This window comes from Physeter macrocephalus, chromosome 20 (assembly GCF_002837175.3).
Source record: "Physeter macrocephalus isolate SW-GA chromosome 20, ASM283717v5, whole genome shotgun sequence".
Taxonomy (NCBI): Eukaryota; Metazoa; Chordata; class Mammalia; order Artiodactyla; family Physeteridae; genus Physeter; species Physeter macrocephalus.
The window spans coordinates 6,562,249-6,586,661 of record NC_041233.1 but is presented as its reverse complement, the minus strand read 5'-3'; the positions used below and the strand labels follow the sequence as shown (position 1 = coordinate 6,586,661).

At 51.2% G+C, this 24,413-nt stretch overlaps 1 protein-coding gene across 2 annotated transcripts in view; it reads right to left on the bottom strand.

The window, feature by feature from the left end:
* GPR137B (G protein-coupled receptor 137B) overlaps positions 1 to 24,223 on the bottom strand; it is a 44,778-nt gene extending 20,555 nt beyond the window's left edge. Inside the window, exons 1-2 of one of the 2 annotated variants that reach the window (XM_007110467.4) lie at positions 23,669 to 24,223; positions 3,778 to 3,827 (exon numbers count right to left, since the gene is read on the bottom strand). In XM_007110467.4, the coding sequence (XP_007110529.1) occupies positions 3,778 to 3,827; positions 23,669 to 24,037 (419 nt within the window). In that variant the 5' untranslated portion in view covers positions 24,038 to 24,223. The remainder of the gene's footprint in view (positions 1 to 3,777; positions 3,828 to 23,668) is intronic. The other variant, XM_024115692.3, reaches the window with a different exon arrangement.
* Positions 24,224 to 24,413: the final 190 nt, after the last annotated feature.

Genomic DNA, 24,413 nt, shown 5'->3' with positions numbered 1-24,413 from the left:
AAAAAAAAAAAAAAAAAGTCTTTCTTCTGTAACCGGATGTTTGGGCAACTTTGTGGGGAGAGACTGCTGGGTTTCTTACAGCCATTTATTACTGACACTGGCCACAGAATGCCTTTGGAAATCCGACGTACTGTTATCACCTTATTCACGCTCAGTGGTATCGCGTTGTTTTGTGTTTTCACCATGTGATGCTGAGGATCAGGAAAGAAATGAATGTAGAGAGAGGTCGAGAGGGAAATACAGACTAACAGAGGACTACGGGGTGGAGTCTGCTGGTTCAGGCTCCTTGAAGGAAGTGGGAAAAGGAGATAGAAGGAGCCACCTATGCTGAAAATACTGTGAATATGCAGTGAGATTTGCAGAATCTGTCCCATGTTATTTGCTTTCAGAAGCAATTTTGAAAACCCCACGAGGAAAAAAACATAAGAACAATGCTTTTTTTTTTTTTTTTTTTCCTTTTCCACATAAATCAAAACTAACAGCATCGGGTTTCCCTGGTGGCACAGTGGTTGAGTCTGCCTGCCGATGCAGGGGACACGGGTTCGTGCCCCGGTCCGGGAAGATCCCACATGCCGCGGAGCGGCTAGGCCCGTGAGCCATGGCCGCTGAGCCTGCGCGTCCGGAGCCTGTGCTCCGCAACGGGAGAGGCCACAGGGGTGAGAGGCCCGCATGCCGAAAAAAAAAAAAAAAAAAAACTAACAGCATCAAATTATTTTGGGCAGAAACCACGTAATGTGAGTTTCATTGAGTTAAATAAACTCAATGAAACTCACATTACGTGAGTCTGGAAATGAGTTTGCAAATGCACCAAAAAGCCCAGCTGTGTTGTAGAATGTGTGGTGAAGTTAAATTTCTGTTTTACGAAACCTCCTTGGGCAGGAGGGCAGTTTGCACAGAGGATGAGGGTCTCATATCAACATAACACGTAGTTACAAAAACATGTTATTGTACTGTGTAAAGATGCATAGTCATCTAATTTGGTTGGCTTTGTACCTTGTCCCTTTTTAAGCTTTTGCTGTACACCTAGAACCCTCAACACATACCGTGTTGTACTTCCTTTTGTAAATGATTTTTTAATGGAATTTTGCACATAATACATTGTAATACTGTATGATAATCATGTGAAAATAATCCTTGAAATATATATATTTTTTTAAAAGCGCTTGTCTCGAGCCACTGCCTCTGTCCAAGTCGACTCACGTTCCAAACAGCCTCCATTGAGGCCCACGTGCAAGCTTAATTTCTAATGTTCCTCCTCCTGCACGTCCCCAAGTTTTCCTAATACAGCTGTCCCTCGGTATCTGCAAGGGACAGCTTCCAGGATCACCAGCCAATACCAAAATCCAAGGATGCTCAAGTCCATTACAGAGAATAGTGTAGTACATGTCACATAAGGGACTGTCAGCCCCCTCCCACCCTCCAGATCTGCAGGTGCAGAATCTGTGGATACGGAGGGCTGACTGTAAAGTATTGCTACTTTAAACTGTCCTTCTTAGAAGCAACATCATTCCATGGTACACTCTGAAGTCCCAGACAAATAGTCTGGCAGAAACATGAACTGAACTCCTCAAAAGTAGTGAAGGGACAGACACAGAGAACAGACTTGTGATTGTCAAGGTGGGTTGGGGGAGGGATGGATTGGGAGTTCGGGACTAGCAGATGCAAGCTATTATATACAGAACGGATAAACAACAAGGTTCTACTGTATAGTACAAGGAACTATTTTCAATATACTGTGATAAACCATAATGGAGATGCATATGAAAAAGAATGTGTATAACGGAGTCACTTTGCTGTACAGCAGAAATTAACATCATAAATCAAATACACCTCAATAAAATTTTTTTTAAAAAGCATTGAAGGGCTTCCCTGGTGGCACAGTGGTTAAGAATCTGCCTGCCAATGCAGGGGACGTGGGTTCGAGCCCTGGTCTGGGAAGATCCCACATGCCGCGGAGCAACTAAGCCCGTGCACCACAACTACTGAGCCTGCGTTCTAGAGCCCACGAGCCACAACTACTGAGCCCACGTGCCACAACTGCTGAAGCCCACACACCTAGAGCCCGTGCTCTGCAACAAGAGAAGCCACCTCAATGAGAAGCCTGCGCACCGCAACAAAGAGTAGCCCCTGCTCGCCGCAACTAGAGAAAGCCTGCGTGCAGCAACGAGAACCCAACGCAGCCAAAAATAAATAAGTAAAATTTTTTTAAAAAGCATTGAAGGGAAACAGCAAGATCAGATGAAAAACAAAAACAAACACACAGCACACAAGTCTCATCACTTGTATCTTGGCCCACGTACTATCACCTAACTTTCTGAACTTCAGCTTCCTGGGATACAAAAGGAGGATCAAAACATACACTTTAAGAATTTTAAATAAAAGTCTTTGTAAATTTAAGATGATACATGTTTAAATAAAATATGTATACATTTTTACATGTTTGTAAAGTAACAAAAAGACTAAAATTTCATTTTGACTCAGAAGGTAAGTGGCCAAAGCCACCTTTCCAGAAATGTTTACCCAGGCAGCCAAGCTCTCCCAGGCAGGGACATCAGGACACCTTGACTCATGCGGTGCCCATCTCACACCTTCCCCCTCTGCCCAAGGCTGACCATTCTTGAATTTTGTTTTGTTTTTTTCTACACAGCAGGTTCTTTCATACATATTAGTGTATACATGTCAATCCCAATCTCCCAATTCACCCCACCACCTCAACCCCGACCCCTGCTTTCCAGCCTTGGTGTCTATACATTTGTTCTCTACATCTCAAGGCTGACCATTCTTTTTTTTTTAAGTCTTTATTGAATTTGTTATAATATTGCTCCTGTTTTATGTTTTGGTCTTTTGACCGTGAGGCATGTGGGATCCCAGCTCCCCAACCAGGGAGCGAACCCACACCCCCTGCATTGGAAGGCGAAGTCCTAACTACTAGACCACCAGGGAAGTCCCCCAAGGCTGACCATTCTTGAAGCCACTGGGGTTCTTTGCTGCTGGGAAGTCAATAGGCCTCTCTGAAGACTTGGGGAAAGCGATGGACCTGCCCCGCCCCCCGAGGAAAAACATGCATATCTACCTCCTGCCATCAATTCGGCATGTGATTTAAAGCCTCCCCTTCCAGATTACAAGCCTCTCCTGCTCAGCCCTGCGTGGGCCTCGCTGGTGAGTTCCAGAAACAGAGCCCGCCAGCAGTCAGCAGCCAGGGACTGGGGGTCAGGCCACCAGGGGGAGGGGGCAGGGCCTCGGGGACAAGGCTCTACCAGAGCTGCACCTGCACCCAGAGGGTAGGGAGGGGGATGTCTGGCCACGCGGGCATCTTTAGGGAGCTCGCCTTCCTTCTGCTGAGGCCCTTGACCTCGCAAGCGCCTGGGAAAGGTTTAGACGCAGCATGCACGTCTTAGACTTATTTCCCCTCTCCGTTCTCCCTGGTTAGGAAAGGCACCAGACTCGTTTCTTTTTTTTTTTTCTTTTTGGCCATGCCACACGGCATGTGGGATCTCAGTTCCTCGACCACGGATCAAACCCACGCCCCGTGAAGTGGAAGCTGGGAGTCTTAACCACTGGGCCGCCAGGGAAGTCCCTACCGGACTCTTGTTTCTTCTAATCGAGGCCAATATGCTGCAAGGCCTGCTAAGCGGTGATTCAGTGAGCAGTGAACGCGACACACAGCAAGCAGGCCGGTTTCGGGCAGCTCACAGAGGAGTGATGTGTGCAAACCTCGAGGTCACCGGCTGTCACATAGAGAAAGGTCCCGGGGGGTGGGGGTGGGGGTGAACTTACCGGTATTTGAGTAATTCTGGAGAATATTTTGACTTGGCTTTAAAAATCACCTGCAATGAGAAAAAAACACGGCAAGTTGGGTACACAATCTGTTGACACTGACAAACTGATACCATTGCTTAGAACTCCCCTTTCCCTTGGTGCACGGCTCTGAAATTGAGAGGTCTGCTTTGTGAGAAAGTTTGTGAAGCTAAACATTGTTTAGGCTGTGCATACAATTTAAATTTAATTTGAAATTTAAAAGGAAAGGTATTTACAAATGGTTAAAATGTTTTGTTTTTTTAAGGTTTTACCGGTCTACCACTAGCCCATATGTCCCTTATTTTAAGATTTATATTTGAGGGACTCCCCTGGTGGTCCAGTGGTTAAGACTCCACGCTTCCAATGCAGGGGGCGTGGGTTCAATCCCTGGTCGGGGAACTAAGATCCCACGTGCTGCACAGTGTGGCAAAAAAAAAAAAAAAAAAAAAAATTGTATTTGAGCCCATACTTCCCCCAGAGATAACCAGTTCACTCTCACACTTTATTAGGACTTTCACTGGCACCAAAAGAATGTGGTTTGAATGTACGTGTGTCCATCGACTCGGGCCTCAAACTCTGCAGCCCACTGGACTACAGGAGTATCAAACTCGATGACGTGCTGCCTGTTGGAATTTCCCCAGATTTTCGCAGCCTGCACAGTCTGTTAACAGGCCCACGCGGGGGGCAGAGGCTGGCCTGGCAGAGCCTGTGAGAAGGCGAAGGGGAGACGGAAAGCAGGTGTCAGCAGAGGCTCCAGCCCCGCGAGGCACGCGGCTCTTCCCACGGTGTGGGTGTGTGCTCGCGGGAGCCCTGAGGGCGGTCACCGGTCAGGGTCTGGCTCGGGGTGCAGTGGGGCAGCAGCGCAGGTGCCCCTACACTTGCTCTCCTGACCCCCGGTGTCTGCGAGCGGGTGGCGGCATTGCGGGGAGAAGGAAAGGAAGGGTGTGGAAGAGTAGAGGAGTGAGGACATTTTTTCAGAGATGCTCCCGCTGGGGACGGCAAGGATCGGACGACCTGCACTGCCTGCATCCAGGCTCTCCCCCTGCACGGAGCTCCCAAACACGCCCTCGGCACCCCGCCTGTCCTCCTGCTGGCCCTGAGGGCTGCGATGTCCCTCTGGGAACCCACCATCCTCCGCCAGGCGCTGTTCCCCTCTCCTCAGCCCTCTGGGCCCTTGGTACTTCCCTTGGGATCTACTCAGCCCCCAAACACCTGTCTAAGGGGGAGAAACCCTGCCAGAGTGGTAAGGAGGGAAGGACAAGGGGAAAACAGGGTGGAGAGTAAGAGCACGGTCCTGGCGACAGGGGAGGAGGGGACAGGCCGCCCTGGAACCCACGGGGGCTCACGGGGGTTCCGGACTGTCGCCCTCCTGTCTGAGGAGCAAGCAGTGAGAAATCAGTCTGCCGGAGGGTTATGCGAACATAATGCTGGGAAAGCCTTCAGTGGATCCAAGTGCCCTGCCGTGTCTGCAGGTGCAGACAGATGTCACGAGGGGCAGCGAGCCTCCAAGTGACCCTAGGGGCCGATTCCCACAAAACACATGCAATAGAAGCAGCCATTCCCCCGGGAACCTTTTCAAAGACACTCTTCTGAGGACCCTCAGTAGTAATTCTCAGACTTATCCATGCATAGGAATCACCCAGGAAACCTGCTAAAGATGCAAATCCCAGAGCCCCACCCTCTGAGGTGCCAAGCTGATGGGTCTGGGCTGGGGCCCAGGAATCTGCATTTTAATAGACTGCCCACCCCGAGCGAGTGAGCGAGTGATTCGGATTCGGGTTTGGCTAGCACAAAGACCGCTTCATAGGAAATACGAAAGAGATGAAAACTGCCTGACCTAATATTCTTGAGTAGCTTTGCAATCATTCATTTCAAACGCACTGAAATAGTTGATCACAGCAATGAGATGACACCACAAGAGTCCAGGTACAGTGCCAAGAACAGAGATCAGGGGACGCTCCAAGTCCACGGACAGCACCCCACGACGTTCACGCTCACGCCTGCCTCAAACTTACAACAACGCGCCACCAGCTGAGGACTCTAATCCTCAGAATCAACATCTTGGTGAGAGGGGAACCGCAGACATTCCTACAGACCTTACAATAAGCAAACCCTCGCCCCGCTTTTTAAAAACACATTTTCAGAGCTTCACAGGGGAGCATTCCAAACTTATGGAGGAATTATTTTGTTTGTGACGTGAGTTTTGTCTCGGTCCTAAATCCTTCTGGGAAGGGGGTAGGAGGTAGGGGTTCACATCACAAATAAAGTACCTGGTAAAAACACAGAGATGGCGTGAGTACACTGCCCTTGCGTCAAAGGGGCCCCGAGCCCAGCTTTCGCTGACAAGCTCCCGTGGGATTTTAGGCAAGCCACATCACCTTTGGTATTTCTCTGCAGTCCATGAGAAGGAGAAAAGTTATAAAACAACCTCCCTTAGGAATAAGACATAGATTAATACATCACTCCAAAGTTCTTTTACTGATAATACTGAATGATACTGATTCATGCAACCTATAACAATGCTCTCAGAAAAACGCTCTTATGATACATAAGTACATAGTACATAGTACTTGAGGATCTTGCTTTTAAATAATCAAGAGAATTCTTGGGGCTTCCCTGGTGGCACAGTGGTTAAGAATCTGCCTGCCAGTGCAGGGGACATGGGTTCAAGCCCTGGTCCAGGAAGATCAGGGCCTTGAGTCTGCGCTCTAGAGCCTGCAAGCCACGACTACTGAGCCCGCGTGCCACGACTACTGAGCCCGCATGCCACAACTACTGAAGCCTGTGCTCCGCAACAAGAGAAGTCACCACAATGAGAAGCCTGCGCACAGCAACGAAGACCCAACGCAGCCAAAAATAAATAAATTTTTTAAAAAAGAGAGAGAATTCTTCACAGATATCAAAGTGAGGAGACGAAACTACAGTATTTTTTAACCATGTTTAAATTGAAGTATAGTTAATTTACAATGTTGTGTTAGTTTCAGGTGTACAGCAAAGTGATTAAGTTATATATACACACACACACGTGTGTGTGTATATATATATATTCTTTTTCAGATTCTTTTCCATTATAGGTTATTACAAGATGTGAATGTAGTTCCCTGTGCTATACAGTACGTCCCTGTTGTTTATCTATTTTACATATAGTAGCTTGTATGTGTTAATCCCAAACTCCTAATTTATCCCCCCGCTTTCCCCTTCAGTAACCATAAGTTTGTCTTCTATGTCTGTGAGTCTATTTCTGTTTTGTAAATAAGTTAAATTGTACCATTTTTTTAGATTCCACACATAAGTGATATCATGATATTGAAACTACAGTACTTTTTAAAGTGTTTGAACTTGTCGACAAAATATACAAATATCGTTTTAATATTTCGCCACCCTTGGCGGGCTTACTCGGTGGCAGGTAACTCAGTTGACTCTCATACGCCAGGGCCATCGCTGGGCTCCCAGAAACCACTCACAGGTGGTCCCGTCCCATGGACCCAGCTCGGTGCAAAGTGCTGCCACGGATGCAAGAAAAATTTGACCCGTTCTGCCTTCAACAGGGTTATGGTCCCTACTGGTGAGGGAAAACCTGGACTGGGCAAATGACAAGAGGAGATGCAACCCAGCAAGGCCATGGGCCCAGGTGGTCTGGGCACAGGGGGCTGATCTGCAGGTCGGGGGCTCGGCCGCGTGATGGGCACATCATCTCTTCCTGCCCCTCGGCCACAGCCTGCCTCGTCTCACCCAGGCGGCTCCTGGTCCCACCGGGACGGCACAAGAGCACATGCACGGATCAGGGTCAACCCGTGGCCCATGGGGCACCCAGCTCACTGCCACCACTCAGCCAGCGCTGGGTCTTCAGGGCCCGGGACCTGCAGATCCACACCCCCAGCCAAGAGCTGCAAAAGCAGTGAACCCTCCCAAGTGGAAGCATAGCCCCCCTGTGCACCATCCTCCTCCATATATAAAATGAGAGACGTTTCTTTCCTTCCCACGGTCCCTGCAGCCCCGAATGCACATGCCGGATGGACGATGAACTGAAAGGAGTCAGGGGTGGGAGGCCCGCCTGGGCCCCAGAAGCCCCTTCCTGGAACCCAGCGGAGGTCAGGGTTCCCAGCCACGACTATCAAATATCTGGTCCAGGGCTCGAGCTTTATCAACAATCACATGCTTTGCCCCCATAATTCTCCTTGTAAGAACTGACTCTGAGGCTGGGTTTCTCGAGGTGCGCCCACAGAACTGGGAATTCATAAAGGTGACTGGAAATAAGCGTTAGGTCAGCAAACAAATTTAGAAACTGCTAGGCTACCCAGCTTTTCCCTGCAAGAATTCCCAGAGCCTTTAAAAGGCTGATTACTCTGTGTTGTAAATCTTCAAGGGAAACGCAAGGTATGCAGCAATTTTCCAAACTTATTTGGCCGCTGAAGGTGCTCCTAATGAGTGTTCCAGGGAACAGAGTTTGGGACACTGCCCTTAAGGCGCTAAGCACAGGTAGAATGTTCACTGCAGCCTTAATAAGAGCAATCATCATCGTCATCATCATAACAACAAAAAAGAAAAAATGACAACTTGAAAATCATACTCAGCCTTCACCCCCGTGGTGAACACCAATAAAGCAAGGCACTGAGCACGAGGGGTCCCCCAGGCCATGCATTCTACCCCAGAAGGAACCCAAAGCCCCATCCTGTAAAAGATGGGGAAACCCCACAAAACGTAGATCCTCATTAAGTCCACATCGCAGCCTGGAGGAGAAAAGTCATCACCAGGTAAGGGGACAGTCTGACACGAAATAAACCATTTGATCCTAAGCTGAAAGCCAGGGTGACAGATAACAACGTCAAAATAAAAGCCTCAACGACAATTTGTGAAAGCTCTGTCCACTCTTTATAACCTGTGGCAATTACGGTTGACCCCTGAACGACGAGGGGGTCAGGGGCTCCCTGACCCTCCATGCAGGTGAAAATCCAAGTAGAATTTACCATGGGCCTTCAGCATAAAGGCGGCTTCCCTGTAACCACAGACAGATTCAACCAACCGCAGATCATGTAGTTCTGTAGTATCCACTGTGGAAAAAAAATCCACATCTAAGTGGACCCATGTTGTTCAAGGGTCAACTGTTTACATCTTGAATTCACCCGGGCCTTTGCAAGTTGTGCTTAGAAACTCTGCCCTGTCCTTCAAGTTAATCCTGAAACCTAAGCTGCTATTTCCTGGCATTTTAAACTGACACAGTATACATTTAATTGCAGCGTCATTTTTGCCCTCATTAAATAAAGTAGATAAACGTCTGGAAAAAGTTTAAAAAAAAAAAAAAAATTCTAAACTCTCCTACTCAGCCCTCCCCGACTCCTGTCTGTGTCCCAAGGAGATTCATTAAAGACTGATTAGTGCCCAGAAGCGGAGCTAACCCTCCCGGGATGACTCCTGCTCTCTTACCGGGCTGCCCATCTCCTAGAGCCTGCGCCGGCTCCCACTGACCTCAGCAGGAATCCGGCTGGGAGGAGGACAGGGCTCCTGAGGGGGAGGCAGACAAGAATGAATTACCCCTTCATATTTTACAGCCACTGCTAGGGACAGTGTGGGCACCGCCCGCTCCCTGCAAAACCAGACCTACCAGATGGGAGGGCAGGACGACAGGGACCTGTGAGTGGCTGGGAAACAAGTGAGGCCAGACGAAAATTCGAATTCTCCCCACATTCAGACTGGTGGTATTTGTGACGGGTCAGCTGGCACTGAGCACCAGATCTGGAACCGAGAATTGTGAAAATAAGGAAACGTTGGTCCTGACCTCCAGAAACTACAACCAGATACAGACGTGGTGTGAGGGGGGGTGTGAGTTGTGAGAAGGTGAGACAGCCTGAGGGGAACCTGGACCCCCTGGGGTGGGCCAGGTGGGCAGCAGGCTAGGCTAGGACACAAGTCCAGGCAGCAGCCTGAAGTCAGGTAAGGCACACGCACTTCTCTGTAAGAGAATCACAAGGCTTTCAGTAGAATCCACACAATCTGAAATCAGAGCTGTGCTTTTAGAGGGGGGCAGGGGTGGGGACCAGAGACAAAGGGCCTGGACTAGGGGTTCAGAGAGAAGGTGAAAACAGAGGTGTATGTTTACAGGCAAAACAAAGACAGAATGTAGCTTAGCGGCTGCCTGGGTCTGGGGGGTTGGGGAGAAGTGTGGGTGACTGCTAAGGGCTCCAGGGTTTCTTCTGGGAGCGACAAAAAAATGTTCTTACCTTTTATGAACCAGAAACACTCACAGACATAGAGAAGAGACCTATGGTTGCCAAGAGGGAGGGGGATGGGGGAGGGATGGATTGGGAGTCTGGGGTTAGCAGATGCAAACTATTATCTATAGGATGGATAAACAACAAGGTGCTACTGTAGAGCACAGGGAACTATATGCAATATCCTGTGATAAACCATAATGGAAAAGAATATGAAAAAGAATGTGTATATATGCATAACTGAATCACTGTGCTGTACAGCAGAAATGAACACAACCTTGTAAATCAATTATACTTCAATAAAAACCATGTTCTGAAATTGATGGTGGTGATGGTTGGGCAAGTCTGTGGATGCAGAGCTTTAAATGGAGAACGGTACAGAGTGTGAACTGGTCTCAGCCAACAGAGAGGAGCAGAACAGCAGGCAAGGAGCTGGCCCGGGGGCACGTAGGTGGGCAAAGGGGGAGAGAGAGGCCTGGGTGAGGGACCCTCAGGGTGCCAGACGCTGCCCAGAAGTAAGACAGGATAACGTGGGGAGCTGGGCAGATGGGGAGGGGCCTGGAGGGGAAGTGGGGGGAGGCAGGAGGAAGTGGGGAGTCTATTCTAGAGCATCAGCTACTCTTTAAAGATGTGTTTGTGAAATGAGAGAGAGATTATGCAAGAGCACTAGGACCTGGTTTAAGATCAGGAGCCTGGGCCCCGGGACCCACGGGGAGGGAGAGGTGGGAGGCAGGGGTGCGGCCAAGAGAGGGGAGCCCAGCGCAGTTTCCATGGAAACTCCCGTCCCGTTGTGGGACTAAAGCATCTTGCCCGCACCCATTCCTGTTGGTCGCGGCATCATTTCCACGGCCTTGCGGAGTCCTACCTAGAACTGACGCCCAGGACAGGAAAGCCAGGTGACTTTCTGAAGGTTTAATTCCGGTTTGGGGAAGCGGGAGGACGTCCCCACCCCCAAGCTGGCCCCAGGGAGGGAGGCTGGGGTGGGGAGAGCCCGCCTCTGTTCTCAACCCCCTCCAGCCCTCCCGCCCACCCGCGGCGCTCTGTGCCCTCTGGGCAACCCCAGGCCCTTCCCCCCACCTCCCGGATGACGCAGGAGGGCCCAGAGAGCCGCCTATGACGTACACGCGTGACAGACGTACAAAGGCTCTAGAGACAGCTGCTGCCCTCGGCCTCCCTCCCCTCATAAATTACAGCCCCTGAACGGCTCACCCCTTCTGTTCCCACCCTTTGAAGTCCTGCCTGCCTGTTTTTTCCTCCTACCAACCCCAGCTGGCTTTTGCTGCTTTACAATCATTTTTCCTAATGAAGCATGCTGGCGGCTTCTGGCAGAAACGTCCCAGGCTCTTCCTTGTGAGGATGACAGTGACCCTTGTGCATTCGGCGAAACTAAACAAAAGTAACCTCTTCTGTCCCCAGAGGCAGCGTCTGTGACAAATCAATGAAGCGCTAGGCCTCCAGACCTGCACTTTATTCACAATTTCTCTATGTGGCCATTTTGCTTTATAAATTCCACACACCCCACCCCCGAGAGCACGACCCGCGTCGCCGAGTCTCTGCTTCGGTGCCACCTCTTCCTGAAGCGCTGCCCCTTTAGAAGCAAACAGGCAGGTGGACGCTTCACAACCCTCCCATCCTGAACAGGCTCCAGACCCCAGGCCCAGGTTGCACACCTGGTCCTGTGTCTGTGGTCCCACCCGGGGGCTGAGGCCCCTGGAGACCCTCACAGTAACCAAGAGGGTCTGTAACTCTGTGTGCACCAAGCACAGACCCATGTCTAAACCAATCTCTGCCTCCTCCCCTTCTCTCTCTCACATACTATTTTTAAATGTATGTATGCAAATTCGTTTGAAAATGTTACACATTTACAGGTTTAAACTTTACTATAAACTATGTCACGTATACACAAAGAAATAAAGTAACCAAAATTCACTACCCACCATGCAGTTCAGTCACCTTTGACACTGCCCTGTTTGCTCCAGTTCATTTTATTTCTAATAAATAAAAAGACACCATTGAAGCCCCCAGCGTCTCTCTCCTTGGCTTTGATCCCTCCCTCCTCTGCAGCGGGAATGGCCACCTGACTTTGGTGTTCTGATAGCCAGCAGGCTTCTACTTTTACGAGGATAAACAATATATAGTCCCATCTTGCATGGTTTCTCACTTTGTTCGAATCAGTGCCTTCCATACCCTTCTGCAACTTGTCTGTTCACCTGTCACAAGGTATTTGCAATGTATCGATGCTGAGACACTTGGCTCTCATTCATGCATTCTCACTAAGGCTGGGTATTCCACCGTCTGCAGGTCACAGCTGTGTGTCCATCTCCAGCAGAGAGATACCTAAAGGTGGTTAAGAGTGTGGACTCTGGGGAATTCCCTGGCGGTCCAGTGGTTAGGACTCAGCTCACTGCCATGGCCCTGGTTTGATCCTTGGTCGGGAAACTAAGATCCTACAACCTGTGCTGGGCGGGTTATGCATGCATTCATGCATGCATGCATGCATGAATAAATAAATGTATGTATGTATGTATATATATGTATATATTATAAAAACTTGGAAAAAAAAAAAAAGAGTGTGGACTCTGGAGCTGGCTCCCCTGGGCTTGAATCTTGGCTCCACCAATAATCAGCTGTGTGACTTTAGAAAAGTTACCTAACCTCTCTGTGCTTCAAGTACCTCATCTGTAAAATGAGACTAATAATAGTGCCCATCTCATAGGTTTTTGTGAAGATTAGGTGAATTACCACAGACAGAGCACTCAGCCAAATGCCTGCCACCTACCAGACACTATCTCAGCGTTTATGTATTTGCTGCCCCCGCTGCCGCTATATTATTACTACCAGTCCCTGCAAATGCTCTCAAACCACGATTCTAAATGCACAGCTACTAAACTGTGATCATAAATGCTCTCTTGACCATAAAAGGAACTTTCGTACTCAAGAAGGTTAGGAACCACTGACACATTCACGATTTGCACTTGTGATCCCTCTGTGTTGGCCACTTCCTGATATATTGGGGAAATTATGCAAACCCTGAGGCCCTGGTCTCCCTGGGTGACAGTCATTAGTCTGTGTTTCCACATGCTAAGCATCCTCATTCACCAGAGCAGGGTGACTCAACCTGCAGTTTTTAAATTTTTGGAGCCCGCTGAATTCAAATGCAGGACGTCTTCCTATGCATAGCAATCCCTGAAGAAGAGCAAGGTCAACTCTCTAAGACAGCAAGGGCGGGGCGATGTCTCTATGTCTGCAGACACTGGCCCTGTTTTTAAAGCCACAGAATACATAAAATAGATAACCAACAAGGACCTACTGTACAGCTCAGGAAACTCTACTCCCTATAAGGGAAAGGAAGCTGAAAAAGAATAGATTTATGTATATGCATAACTGAATCACTTGGCTGGACACCTGAAACTAACACAACACCATGAATCAACTATGCTTCAATGAAAATTAAAATTTCCTCAAAAAAAGCCACGGAACCCCATGAAAGAAAAAGGAGTATGCTGTCCATACCAAGTCATTCTGGGTGCAGCAGCCTGAAGCCAAGGCATGCTCTGTGTCCCCACCTGGGCAGGTGTGACAGGCCCCCAGGGAGGTGACTGGCTCCCAAGGTCAGGTCTTCACCCTGTCATCTCCTGTCTTTGAACTTGGCAAGTGCGTGGTTCAAGGAGCGAGTCCTACCCACTGCCTGGCCTCACGCTGACCGTCGGGACAGAGGACCCCCAGCACTTAGGCGAGCTGCTTTCATATGTGATCTCGGGACCAACAATGATGCTGCCTCTCCTCTGAACTTCTGTAAAGCCCAGAACTCCCTGGAAGCATCCTCAGCCTTCTCCTGCTCTCCTGAGAGCTCTGCTGCCCTGTCCAGCTGAGCCAGCACCGGAGAGCCCTCCTCCAGCGCGTGTGTGTGTGTGTGTGTGTGTGTGTGTGTGTGTGTGTGTGTGTGTGTGTGTGTGTGTGTGTGTGTTTTCTATCCAGGAGCCCCACGAAGGCAGGACCTCAGCCTCACACTTCTCTGTCCTGTAGTCTCAGGACCCCTTTGCAAATGATGAAGGGATGAGGTCTCACGGGATACAGGCATCTCCACCTGCCCCCTCCCTTCCTGAAGGCTCCTCTCCTGCTCCAGTTCCCAGGGGTCCAGCCAAGCTCTTCTCTCCTCCACCCCCCAAGCAGCTCACCAGAGCCTCCCTGTCCCTATCAACTGAACTGCACCTCCATCCAACATCACCAACACCCGCCAGGCCACCCCGCAGGCTCTGGGCTCAACAATGGTCAAGTCAGGCCCACAGGTACCACCCACGACGGGCAGCAGCACCCTGGAGGGCGCACCTGTCCAAAGGCCCTCAAGGTCACTTGACGACACACTGAACGCTGGCCTTCAGGCGCCCTGATTTTTCCTGTGTCATCTCTTGCTACCCGAGCGTCTGGGTTCAGGGGCGCGCAGCTGGCCAGATTGCCATGAATCTGCCTTTTTTTTTTTTTTGGCCACGCTCGGCTGGTGGGATCTTAGTTCCCGGACCAGGGATTGCATCCTGGCCCACGGCAGTGAAAGCGCCAAGCCCTAACCACTGGACCACCAGGGAATTCCCTGAACCTGCTCTTTTGCTCACCCCTGATAAACTCTCTTTACGCTCCTGGGCCTCAGTGTCCCCCTGTAAGATAAGAGGGTCAGTACAAATGTTCATCACGGTGACTTCTGCTTTCAAAACTATGACACGAAGTTCCCAGAGGGATCCCAGCCCCACAGGGATCGCTGCAGCCTTGCTTCTAAGTGGGGGTGGGCCTGACTTGTAGGGGAGGAGGGGAGGGACGTGGGCCCGGCCGCCCCCAAGGCAGCCCGGGTCACCTCACTGGTGCACGTGGAGGTGAACAACACCCATCAGCCTCCCTGGCAGGCGTCTCCCTCTGCGGGCTCATGGATGGGAAGGGCTGTGGCCACACAAGGTACATGATCGGTATGATGTTTCTGAACTGCTCCTGCGACGGCAGTTCACAGTTTACCTGCCAGGGCCCTGCCCATAATTGTTCTAAACGGGCTTAAATAAGGTAACACACCATAGCACGGAAGATACATTTCTCCACCTAGGAAGCTTAGCTGGGTTACCAGCCAGCCGGGCCCCAAGGCTTCAAGCTTTCGTGTGGCTGCAGCAGCATCGGGCCATGGCTCGCCACTGGACCCCAACCCTCTCAGCAAATGATGTACGAACTACAGAATGGGTAGTGAAGATGCCTCAGGGGTCTTTTTCCCTCCAGAAAATAACTTTCTGCCTCAGAAGGAAGGACAATTCTGAGGTTTCCTGGAACTCTTGCCCTCGCTGGGAGCAGTGTGGTATTTTTTATGAACTACATGTTTGCGGCCGCCCCAAATTCACATGTTGAAATCCTAACCCCCACTGTGATGGTATTAGGAGGTGAGGCTCTGAGCACTTAGGTCCAGAGGGTGGAGTCCTCGTGGGTGGGATTAGTACTCTTATCGAAGGGACCCCAAGGAGCCTCCCTCTGTTCCTTACCACGTGAGGACGCGACGGGAAGCCGGCGTCTGCAAGCAGGAAGAGGCCCTTGCCAGAGCCCGACCCTACTGACACCCTGCCCTCAGGCGACCAGTCTCCTGAGAGAGCGAAGTGTCTAGTGTTAGTCAGAACAGCCATCATCAAAAAGTCTACAAACAGTAAATGCTGGAGAGGGTGTGGAGAAAAGGGATCCCTCCTGGTGGGAATGTAAACTGGTACAGCCACTATGGAGAACAGTATGGAGGTTCCTTAAAAAACTAAAAGTAGAGCTACCACACAATCCAGCAATCCCACTCCTGGGCATATATCCAGAGAAAACTATAATTCGAAAAGGTACACGCACCCCAATGTTCATAGCAGCACTATTTACAATAGTCAAGACATGGAAGTAACCTAAATGTCCATCAACAGATGAATGGATAAAGAAGATGTAGTACATATATACAATGGAATACTACTCAGCCATAAAAAAGAATGAAATAATGCCATTTGCAGCAACATGGATGGACCCAGAGATTATCATACTAAGGAAAGTAAGTCAGACAGAGAAAGACAAATATGGTATCACTCATATGTGAAACCTAAAAAAAAAAACGATACAGAAGAACTTATTTACGAAACAGAAACAGACTCACAGGCACAGAAAACAAACGTATGGTTACCAAAGGGGAACATGGAATCATCCTAAATGTCCATCAACAGATGAATGGATAAAGAAGATGTAGTACATATATACAATGGAATACTACTCAGCCATAAAAAAGAATGAAATAATGCCATTTGCAGCAACATGGATGGACCCAGAGATTATCATACTAAGGAAAGTAAGTCAGACAGAGAAAGACAAATATGGTATCACTCATATGTGAAACCTAAAAAAAAAAACGATACAGAAGAACTTATTTACGAAACAGAAACAGACTCACAGGCACAGAAAACAAACGTATGGTTACCAAAGGGGAGAGGTGGGGCGGGGATAAATTAGGAGTTTGGGACTGACATATACACCCCACTATAGATAAAACAGATAACCAACAAGGACCTACTGTATAGCACAGGGGACTCAATATCCTGTAATAATCTCCAATGTGAAAAGAATTTGAAAAAGAACAGATATATGTATATGTATAACTGAAACACTCTGCTGTACACCTGAAACTAACAACACTGTAAACCAACTATACTCCAATATAAAATAAAAATTTTTTAAAGAAAGAAAAGAAAGCAATGGATTGTTTAAAAAAAAAAAAAGAAAGAAAGAAAAGAAAAGGAAAAAGAAATTCTTGATGTTGAAGCTGCCCAGTCTGTCGTGTTTCATTGTAGCAGCCAAACAGACTCAGACAAGGTCAGAGAATGCTCCTGTATCCTGCCCAAGAGGACTGCCGGCGGTACCTCCTCCAGGGGAAGGAATGTGGTGACAAAACTGCTCTCGGGGAGCGAGACACGGGTCTGCTGCTGCGCTGCCCCCAACTCACTGGGACACTGGATGGAGACACCTGGGATAATGACCAGGATGGTGAGGGACAAACCCACATCCCATCAGAAGCAATGAAGGGAACTGAGAATGTCCCACCCCGAGCAGGGAGGACCCAAGAAGAAGCAACATATGCCGCCAAGTCTATCATGGGAGGGGTGACACTGCTCCGCATGGTCCCAGGGGTCGGGGCCAGCCCTCCCCCAGCTTCACTTTTCCATCCTGGTGGTGGCCTGGACCCCAAGAGGTTGCCGTGAACAAAGCAGGGCGAAAGGATTTGACTTACACTTAAATAGTAGAAAAGCCACTGGTTCTGTTTAAAGCGTGTGTCCTAGAGGGAGAATTACAGAGATGACAGAGTGAACTAAGCCCCCAATCTTCTATCAGAAACATCTCGCGCCTGGTGTCACCACGGTAAGGACTGTCACTAAGTCACATGGGCCACTGGCACCATGGGGACGGAATTTACGTGGTCTCTTCTCCCTGTTCAACACTAAGTTCCCTGAAAGCAGGAACTACGTGTGACCTTCACCCAATCTGCACAGCCTCCAGGGAATAACAGGCACTCAGAAGCACGTGCTGAAGCAACCTTCGTGTCCCTCTGCAGATGAGTGGGTAAGCGAACTGTGGAACACACTTGTGATGGAACATCAGCCAGCCTTAAAAAGGAATGAGCTAGTGACACACCCTACGACACGGATGAACCTCGAAAACATCATGCTAAGTGAAAGAAGCCAGACACGGAAGGCCACTTAGTGTATCATTCCTTTGATGTGAAGTATCCAGAACAGGCCAATCCACAGAAAGCAGATCGGTGTTCGCCAGGGACTGGGGTGAGGGGGGGAAAGGGAGTGACTGCTTAATGGGCGTGGAGGGTCTTTTTGCAGTGATGAAAATGTTCTGGAACTGAAGAGGGGTGATGGTTGGATAATAATGCGAATGTACTAAATGCCACTAAGTCATACATATTAAAATGGTTAATTTTACGGGACGTGAATTTCACCCCAATTTTAAGAACATACTTGTCAAGTGAGTGAAATGTGTCTCCAAGTTCATGTCAGTAGACTGTGCGACTGAAAGCTGGGAGGACCAGGACCTCTGTGTGGACAGTGATGCCGTCTCATCAGGACAGGGCTGTGGTCCTGCCGGGGCTGGGCCCACAGGAGCCGGCCGGGCTCACATTCGGCCCACGTCCCTCCCTGTCTGCCTCGGGTCACACACAACCAACAGACCGTCACATGGCCTGATGGGCAACGTGCCTCTGACGGCTCTTAGGTCTGGGGAGCGAGGAGAGCAGAGTGTGCAGATGTTTACCCTGTGCTTTACACACTATGTAGCCTGACTGGTGTGTCTGTCATTAAAAGTGACATCACACGACGTCGAGCTCAAGGCCACTCGTCTGTGTCTCCCAGCTCCCCCGCGGCCCGCAGGCCGGGACAGGTCCCCCCTCCCCCAGGTGCTGTGGGTGGCATATGGCTCCTGGCACTGCCGCCTCCATGTGTCCGTCTTTCCCTATAGTCTGTGGCCTCTCAGGGCACAAATTCCAGCTTCCTGTCTCTGAGCCCAAACACCTGTGTGCAGCTGATTGATGAGATCTGTTCGCTGAGTGAACGACACTCTTTAACTACCAGCTGAGGAGCCACGGCCTGTTTCCAATGTGCCCAAAGGACCTGTCACAGTAAAAATAACAGCAAGGTGGGATAGAAGCTTGGTGACACATGCCGGCTTTGTCCTAACCTTGTGCCAAGGACCAAGTTCAGCCTGCAGCCTGTTACCGTATGGCCTGTGAGCTAAGAATCGTTTTTATCTTTTTAAAGAGATGTCTAAAAAAGAAAAAACAATATGCAACAGAGACCACATGCGACACACAAGGCTTAAAATACTGACTCGGGCACCGTCTGGACTTCCTTTCCTGCGTCTTCCACGCCCAAGTTTGAGGAAATAACCCACTCAGAGTAAAACCACTCGGACCTCCTCTGTCCTCAGAGGTTAACAGGCTCTAAACTTTAGCCACAGGATGAATCAAAAGTAAAATATTTACAAACCTCTGTGGACCTCCAGGGGTGCCTACGTGCCAGGTATGGTCACCTGTGTGCTGAGGGCATTTCCGTCCTGAGATAACCGACCTGCTAGACCCATAACAGGGAAGAGCCTTCTCTCCTCTCCCTGGAACTGCAAGGTGATCAGGAATCAGTGGATGAAAACAGATCCTGGGATCACACACTATGATGTTTCCAAAAACCTGACACTCCTAGGGATGTCATTCGGATGAGTGGTATCAATTTCATCAACGCTCTTCTCCAATCAGCCCACCCCTCACTGCTCCACCCGGCACCTCTGAGCTGACGTCTCTGGGGGCTGGAAGATGGGGGCACATCACAGCCCTCTGGCGGGAAGGGCACTGCCGCACACGACCCCCCTGAGCAATGACAAGGGCCTTAGGATGATGCTCTCTTTCTGCCTCCCTGAGAGTCCCTGCTCGTCTGACCCAGGGAAAGGCAGGGGAGCAAAAGGATGCAGCAAAAACCTACAGGCGTGAGGGTGTGTGGGACCAATGGGAATGGGAGCCACAGGTCTGGGCTCACAGCACAGGGACAACACAGGGACAACGCTGACCGTTCTCAGCTCAGCCTCTGCTGTTGAGAATTCGCGGCTTCCTGGTCAATGGGCTGGAGCTCAGATATGCTCAGAAGAGGCTAACTGTTCCCACGAGTGCGGAGGCCGTGAAGGAAATTTGGTTCCCCTGACGTTGGCAGGCGAGCCCTTCGGCATTGAAGCCACAAGAGTGGGGGACAGAGAGAACAAAGAGCTAGTGCTTGGAGGACAGATCTTGGGAAATTGGGCTGTAAAATTGGAAAGCTTCTTCTTGGGGGACGGTTTTTAGAAGTAAAATTAGGAAGTGACTTCCTGGGGAGTGCTGGTGGTAGATGGTAGACTGAACGCTAATAAAGAAACTTCTCCGGGTCCTGCGTGTGTGTGAGTACACACACGTGCACACACACACGCACACAGAGCTCTGGCAGCTGTGAGTCCGCTGAGTGACCACGAGGAGCCGTTGCCAAGGGGCAGCCACGGTACGGTGCAGAGGTGAGGATTCCCAGCCCCTGTGCGACTGTGTGCTCCTAGCTTTGAAATAAGGTACTTGGGGACCAGCAAAGGCTTGCCTTGTGTGTTCCTAAGCTTCTCACTTCTTTATAATCATCAAGAGGCCTAGAAGCTTCCCTCTTCACAACTCCTAGATTAGGGCCTGGCACACAACAGATTCGGTAAACATTTCTTGATTAAATTGACTGCCAAGAGCCATAGCGAGATCCACTTATGCCTGAGGTCACCACCTCCCTCTTCCTGGTGGGGTGGAGACAGGGTCCCTGGATTGGCTTTTCAGCCGCCTCCTTGTTCCCGGTCAGCAGAGATGAGGACCAGGATGCGTTCTGAGTTGCGGGCTGTTGTGTGCAGCAAGCACTCTTCCTGGCTCTGCGTGCCTGGCTGGGGGACCCCGCACAAGTCACCAGAATCCCCGAGGCCTCGGCTGCCTCATCTGCAGAATGAAGGGCTGGACCCCCCAGTCCCTTCGACTCTCAGCGCTGGGAGCTACAGCTGTGAGGAACTGGTGACTTCCATCCTCCCCGCAATGGGAGGCCCAGGGCCACTGCCATTTGACAAACATAAAAGTTGTAAGTTGGTGGGAAAAATTATTTCAGTGACACAGTGGGCTGATAAAGGGCCGAGCCAGTGCTGGGGCCTGACGTTCAGGACTGTGGTTTGGCCAGAGCCTGGGCTCCGGCTATTAGGAGATGCAGAAAGAGCACCTTAACTGACGGAGAGGAGGGGCCGAAGGATGCAGCACAGACGGCACCTCCTTTAACCTGCTCCAACCCTGGGGAGAGCACTAGGGCTGCACTTGTCCTGCAGCAGGTCGGTAACTGGCCCTGGGAGACACGCCAGGGGCCGACCCAGCTCTGCCCACAGGGTCCCTGCTCCCTCCACTCCCGGGGCTGCGTGGATTCACAGGCCTTTGCTGGCCCACCATGAGCCCCAGGCGCCCACAGTAACCCCCCTGCAGCTTCCCCGCCGCACTGTAAGGCGCAGTAGGTGCTGGCTCCTGCCTCAGTGTCCAATAATCACCACCTCCTCCCCACCGAGAGGCCTCACTTCTCCTTTTCCTTCCTCAAACCAGCCTGTAATGGCAGGAATCTGTCCCAGGGCTCAAGACAAGGCTGAACCAGGGGGCAGCTGAGCCCGCCGCATTCAGTCACACCCAGGAACCCCAGGAGTCTGAGGGCCAGACCCCAAATCAGGAGAAAGAACAGCTGGGGGAGACGGCTGCCCAGGCGCCGCTGAACTCACCCCCCCCCACCCCCACCCCCGCCCAGACCCTCCACCCCAGCTCTGCAGACAGACATGCCTCGTGCAGGGCTGCCCTGGCCCACTAGCTGGCAGCCTTGGCCTCGGAGCCTCTGCTGTACAGCCTGGTCTGGAGGCGGGGGGCCTCCTGGCTCCAGGGCTCACTGGTCCTGTGACCCTGAGTGAGTCATACAACCTCCCTGACCCGTCTCCGAAAAATGGGGACACCATCCGTACTTCCTTCAGAGGGTTGTTGGGAATAAATAAGACAAACCGCTTAGAACCGCCTAGCACACAGCACACGCTTCTTCATTGTTAGCTACCACCCGCCACCCTCCAAAATCGGATTTATGTGCTCTAAGAGGGGGCCCAGGCCGCAGTAATCCTTAAAGGTCCCCCGGCCATTCCAGTGGTTGAGAACCCTGCCTAAGAGAAGGCATGTGGGAGGGGAGGGGGAGAGGGGCGTCTGAGCCGGGAGTCAAAGGGTGACCCCTTCATAACACCCCAGAAGTATCAGAATATTTGCCAGGAAGCCAGAGAATGGCTTCTCTGCCGCGGTCTGAGATGCCACCAGTTAGTACCACTTTCCCCTGCCAGCCACCCTGGAGATATAAAGAAAACAAGTCCTGACAGTTACAAAGAAGCTAGAGTGGTGGCTTGCGGCCTCTTGGCTTGCAAGGCTGTGGGCCTGGTCACTCTTTCCCTCGCTCAGCATTTACTCACCAGCCAGCAGATGGTGCAGAAAATGTGAAGCCCTGCCCCTAATCCAGCTCTGAGTGCAGAATTCGCATGTGAGTGCCAGAGAGCCATGGCAGTGCTCTACGCTGCCCTTTTTTTTCTCAAAAAGGGACCAGAATAAAGATCTCAATATGCAATCAGATCATCGTCACAGTTCTTGAAGGAACATCGACCTACCTGACTTATGTATCTTCCTGGAATCAGCCCTTTCCATCCAATGAACAAGCCGGAGTGTCTGCAACGTAGCAGACTGCCTGAACTGGTTTTTGGGTTTAAAAGTTGTATTTGGACAGATGATACACATTACTTGTGGACTGGAAAATATGCTGATACACTGGACCAAGGAGAAGGCTTTGAGTATAGATCCCTTTTGATAAGATTATAACAGCTACTAAAGAGTACATATGTTAGTTTTTAGCCAAAAGTATTTCCTCCAAATTTTCAGTCAGGGGCTCCCACTACACCAGGGCAATCTGTTTTCTAACTTTTCTTTTCTTCCTTTTTTTATTATTATTTTTTAAATCAACAGCATTTTCTTTTAATAAATAAGGACACTACTAAAAGGAATGGAATGCTTGCTGGCACAAAGCCTCTACCTAAGCAACAGCTCTTAAATTCCCCTTACCAGGTGACGTGGTTGGTGCCTTCCCCCTGGGCAGGGTCCTAGTGAAAATGGACATTTTAGGGCTTGAAAAGCTAATGAGAAGCAGAGATGACGATGATGATGACGACGGTATTGTGCTATTACACCTTTATGCAATGCTTTACACAGTATTTGCAAAGTACTTTCCAATTACTGTACTTCATTAAGTCAACCGTCACAGCAGCCAAGTCAATTCGCACGTTCTCCCATTAGCTTATTAACAATCTGCCTCCTAAAACGACTACCGTGTGCCTGTAAAAGGGCTCCAGCAAACTTTTACGGCTTTCTCTCGGGGCCTCTCAGATGAGCTCGGACGGCAACCCTGACCTCCCGCCGCATCAGCTCAGGAGCTGGGTGTTGCCCCGACTGCTGCTGTTTAGCAATCCTGTGGAATGAGTTATCAAGCGGCACTTCAGCAGGGCTCCCACTCTGGAGGCTCAGAACATCCCATCCAAACCAGGGCAGTCCCACCCTGCCTCACAAAGCCAGTGTCTGGCCCCAACCTGGAGGCCAACGTGCAGGTGATCTTTCCGGGCTGGGGGTTAGATCCTTTGGGATGAGGGGATAGAGGGAAAACTCTAGGGTTCGAGTGTCCCTGGGGGGCACACCTCCCATCAGTACCGATTCTCCTGTGTGCACGGAGATGCCGCTCCCCGCGCACGGAGGACCATACCCACTGGGTGATGCTGAGCTGAGGGCAGAGGCTGCGGGTGGCCTCCAGCCCTCGTTTTCCTGTCCCTTCTCCTTCGTCTCCCTTGGGAATGGGAGGGCGTTACCTGGGACAAAGGCCTGCAGGTAGGACAGGGCTCGGACCACCCCAGAACCAATGCTTCTTCCCCGGACCCTCTCAGGCTGGTGGCTCTGTGACCCGCCCCGGCGGCTGCCATCGCCCCCTCCAGGTGAGCGCCCTCCAGGTGCCTCCCGCCCGCGGGGGCGGCCTCCCGCGACTCACCTGCGTGAAATACAAGTTCATCAGCGTGAGGGTGAAGAACTGGAGGCACACGGGGAAGCAGTAGAGCAGCCAGAAGACGAAGGGGCTGAGCGCATTGGCCGCCACGAAGTCTTTGAAGTAGAAGGAGAAGAGAACCGTCCGCAGGGAGGCCCAGAAGAGGCAGAGGAAGAGGAAGACACTCTGGTAGCTGAGCCGCTTGTGGCGGTAGCGCAGCACCAGCCAGAGCTGCACGTAGATGAACAAGAAGAGCAGCGAATAGAACACGGTGTAGACGATAGTGAGGCCAAGCTTCACGTAGGGGGGTACGGCCGGGGTCAGCGTGGGCGGCAGCGAGTCGTTGCGTAGGGGGTCCCACGGCGGGGCCTCCATCGGGCCAGGGGCGCTACGGCGCGGCCGGGGCGCTCGGGCTTCATCGGGGCTCGCGGCCGCCGCCGCCCCCGCAGGGGTCTCCGAGCATCGCGTTCCACCCAGAGCCCGGCGACTGGAGGAAAGAAAATAAGCCGCACTTCCTCCCCCGGCACCACATGATTCACTGGGGCGGCCTTTGTCTGCGATTGGCAGCGCCGCGCCCGCCGCCCCCGCGCGCCCGCCAGCCCCGCGCGCCCGGGCTGTGCACCGCGCGCCCCTAGGAGTCCCGCCCCCCGCGCCGCGCGCCCCCACGTCGCCCCCTGCCCTGCGCCGCGCGCCTCCGGAGCCCCGCCCCCTGCCCCGCCGCCCCCCCCCCCCCCCCCCCCTCCCTCCCGCG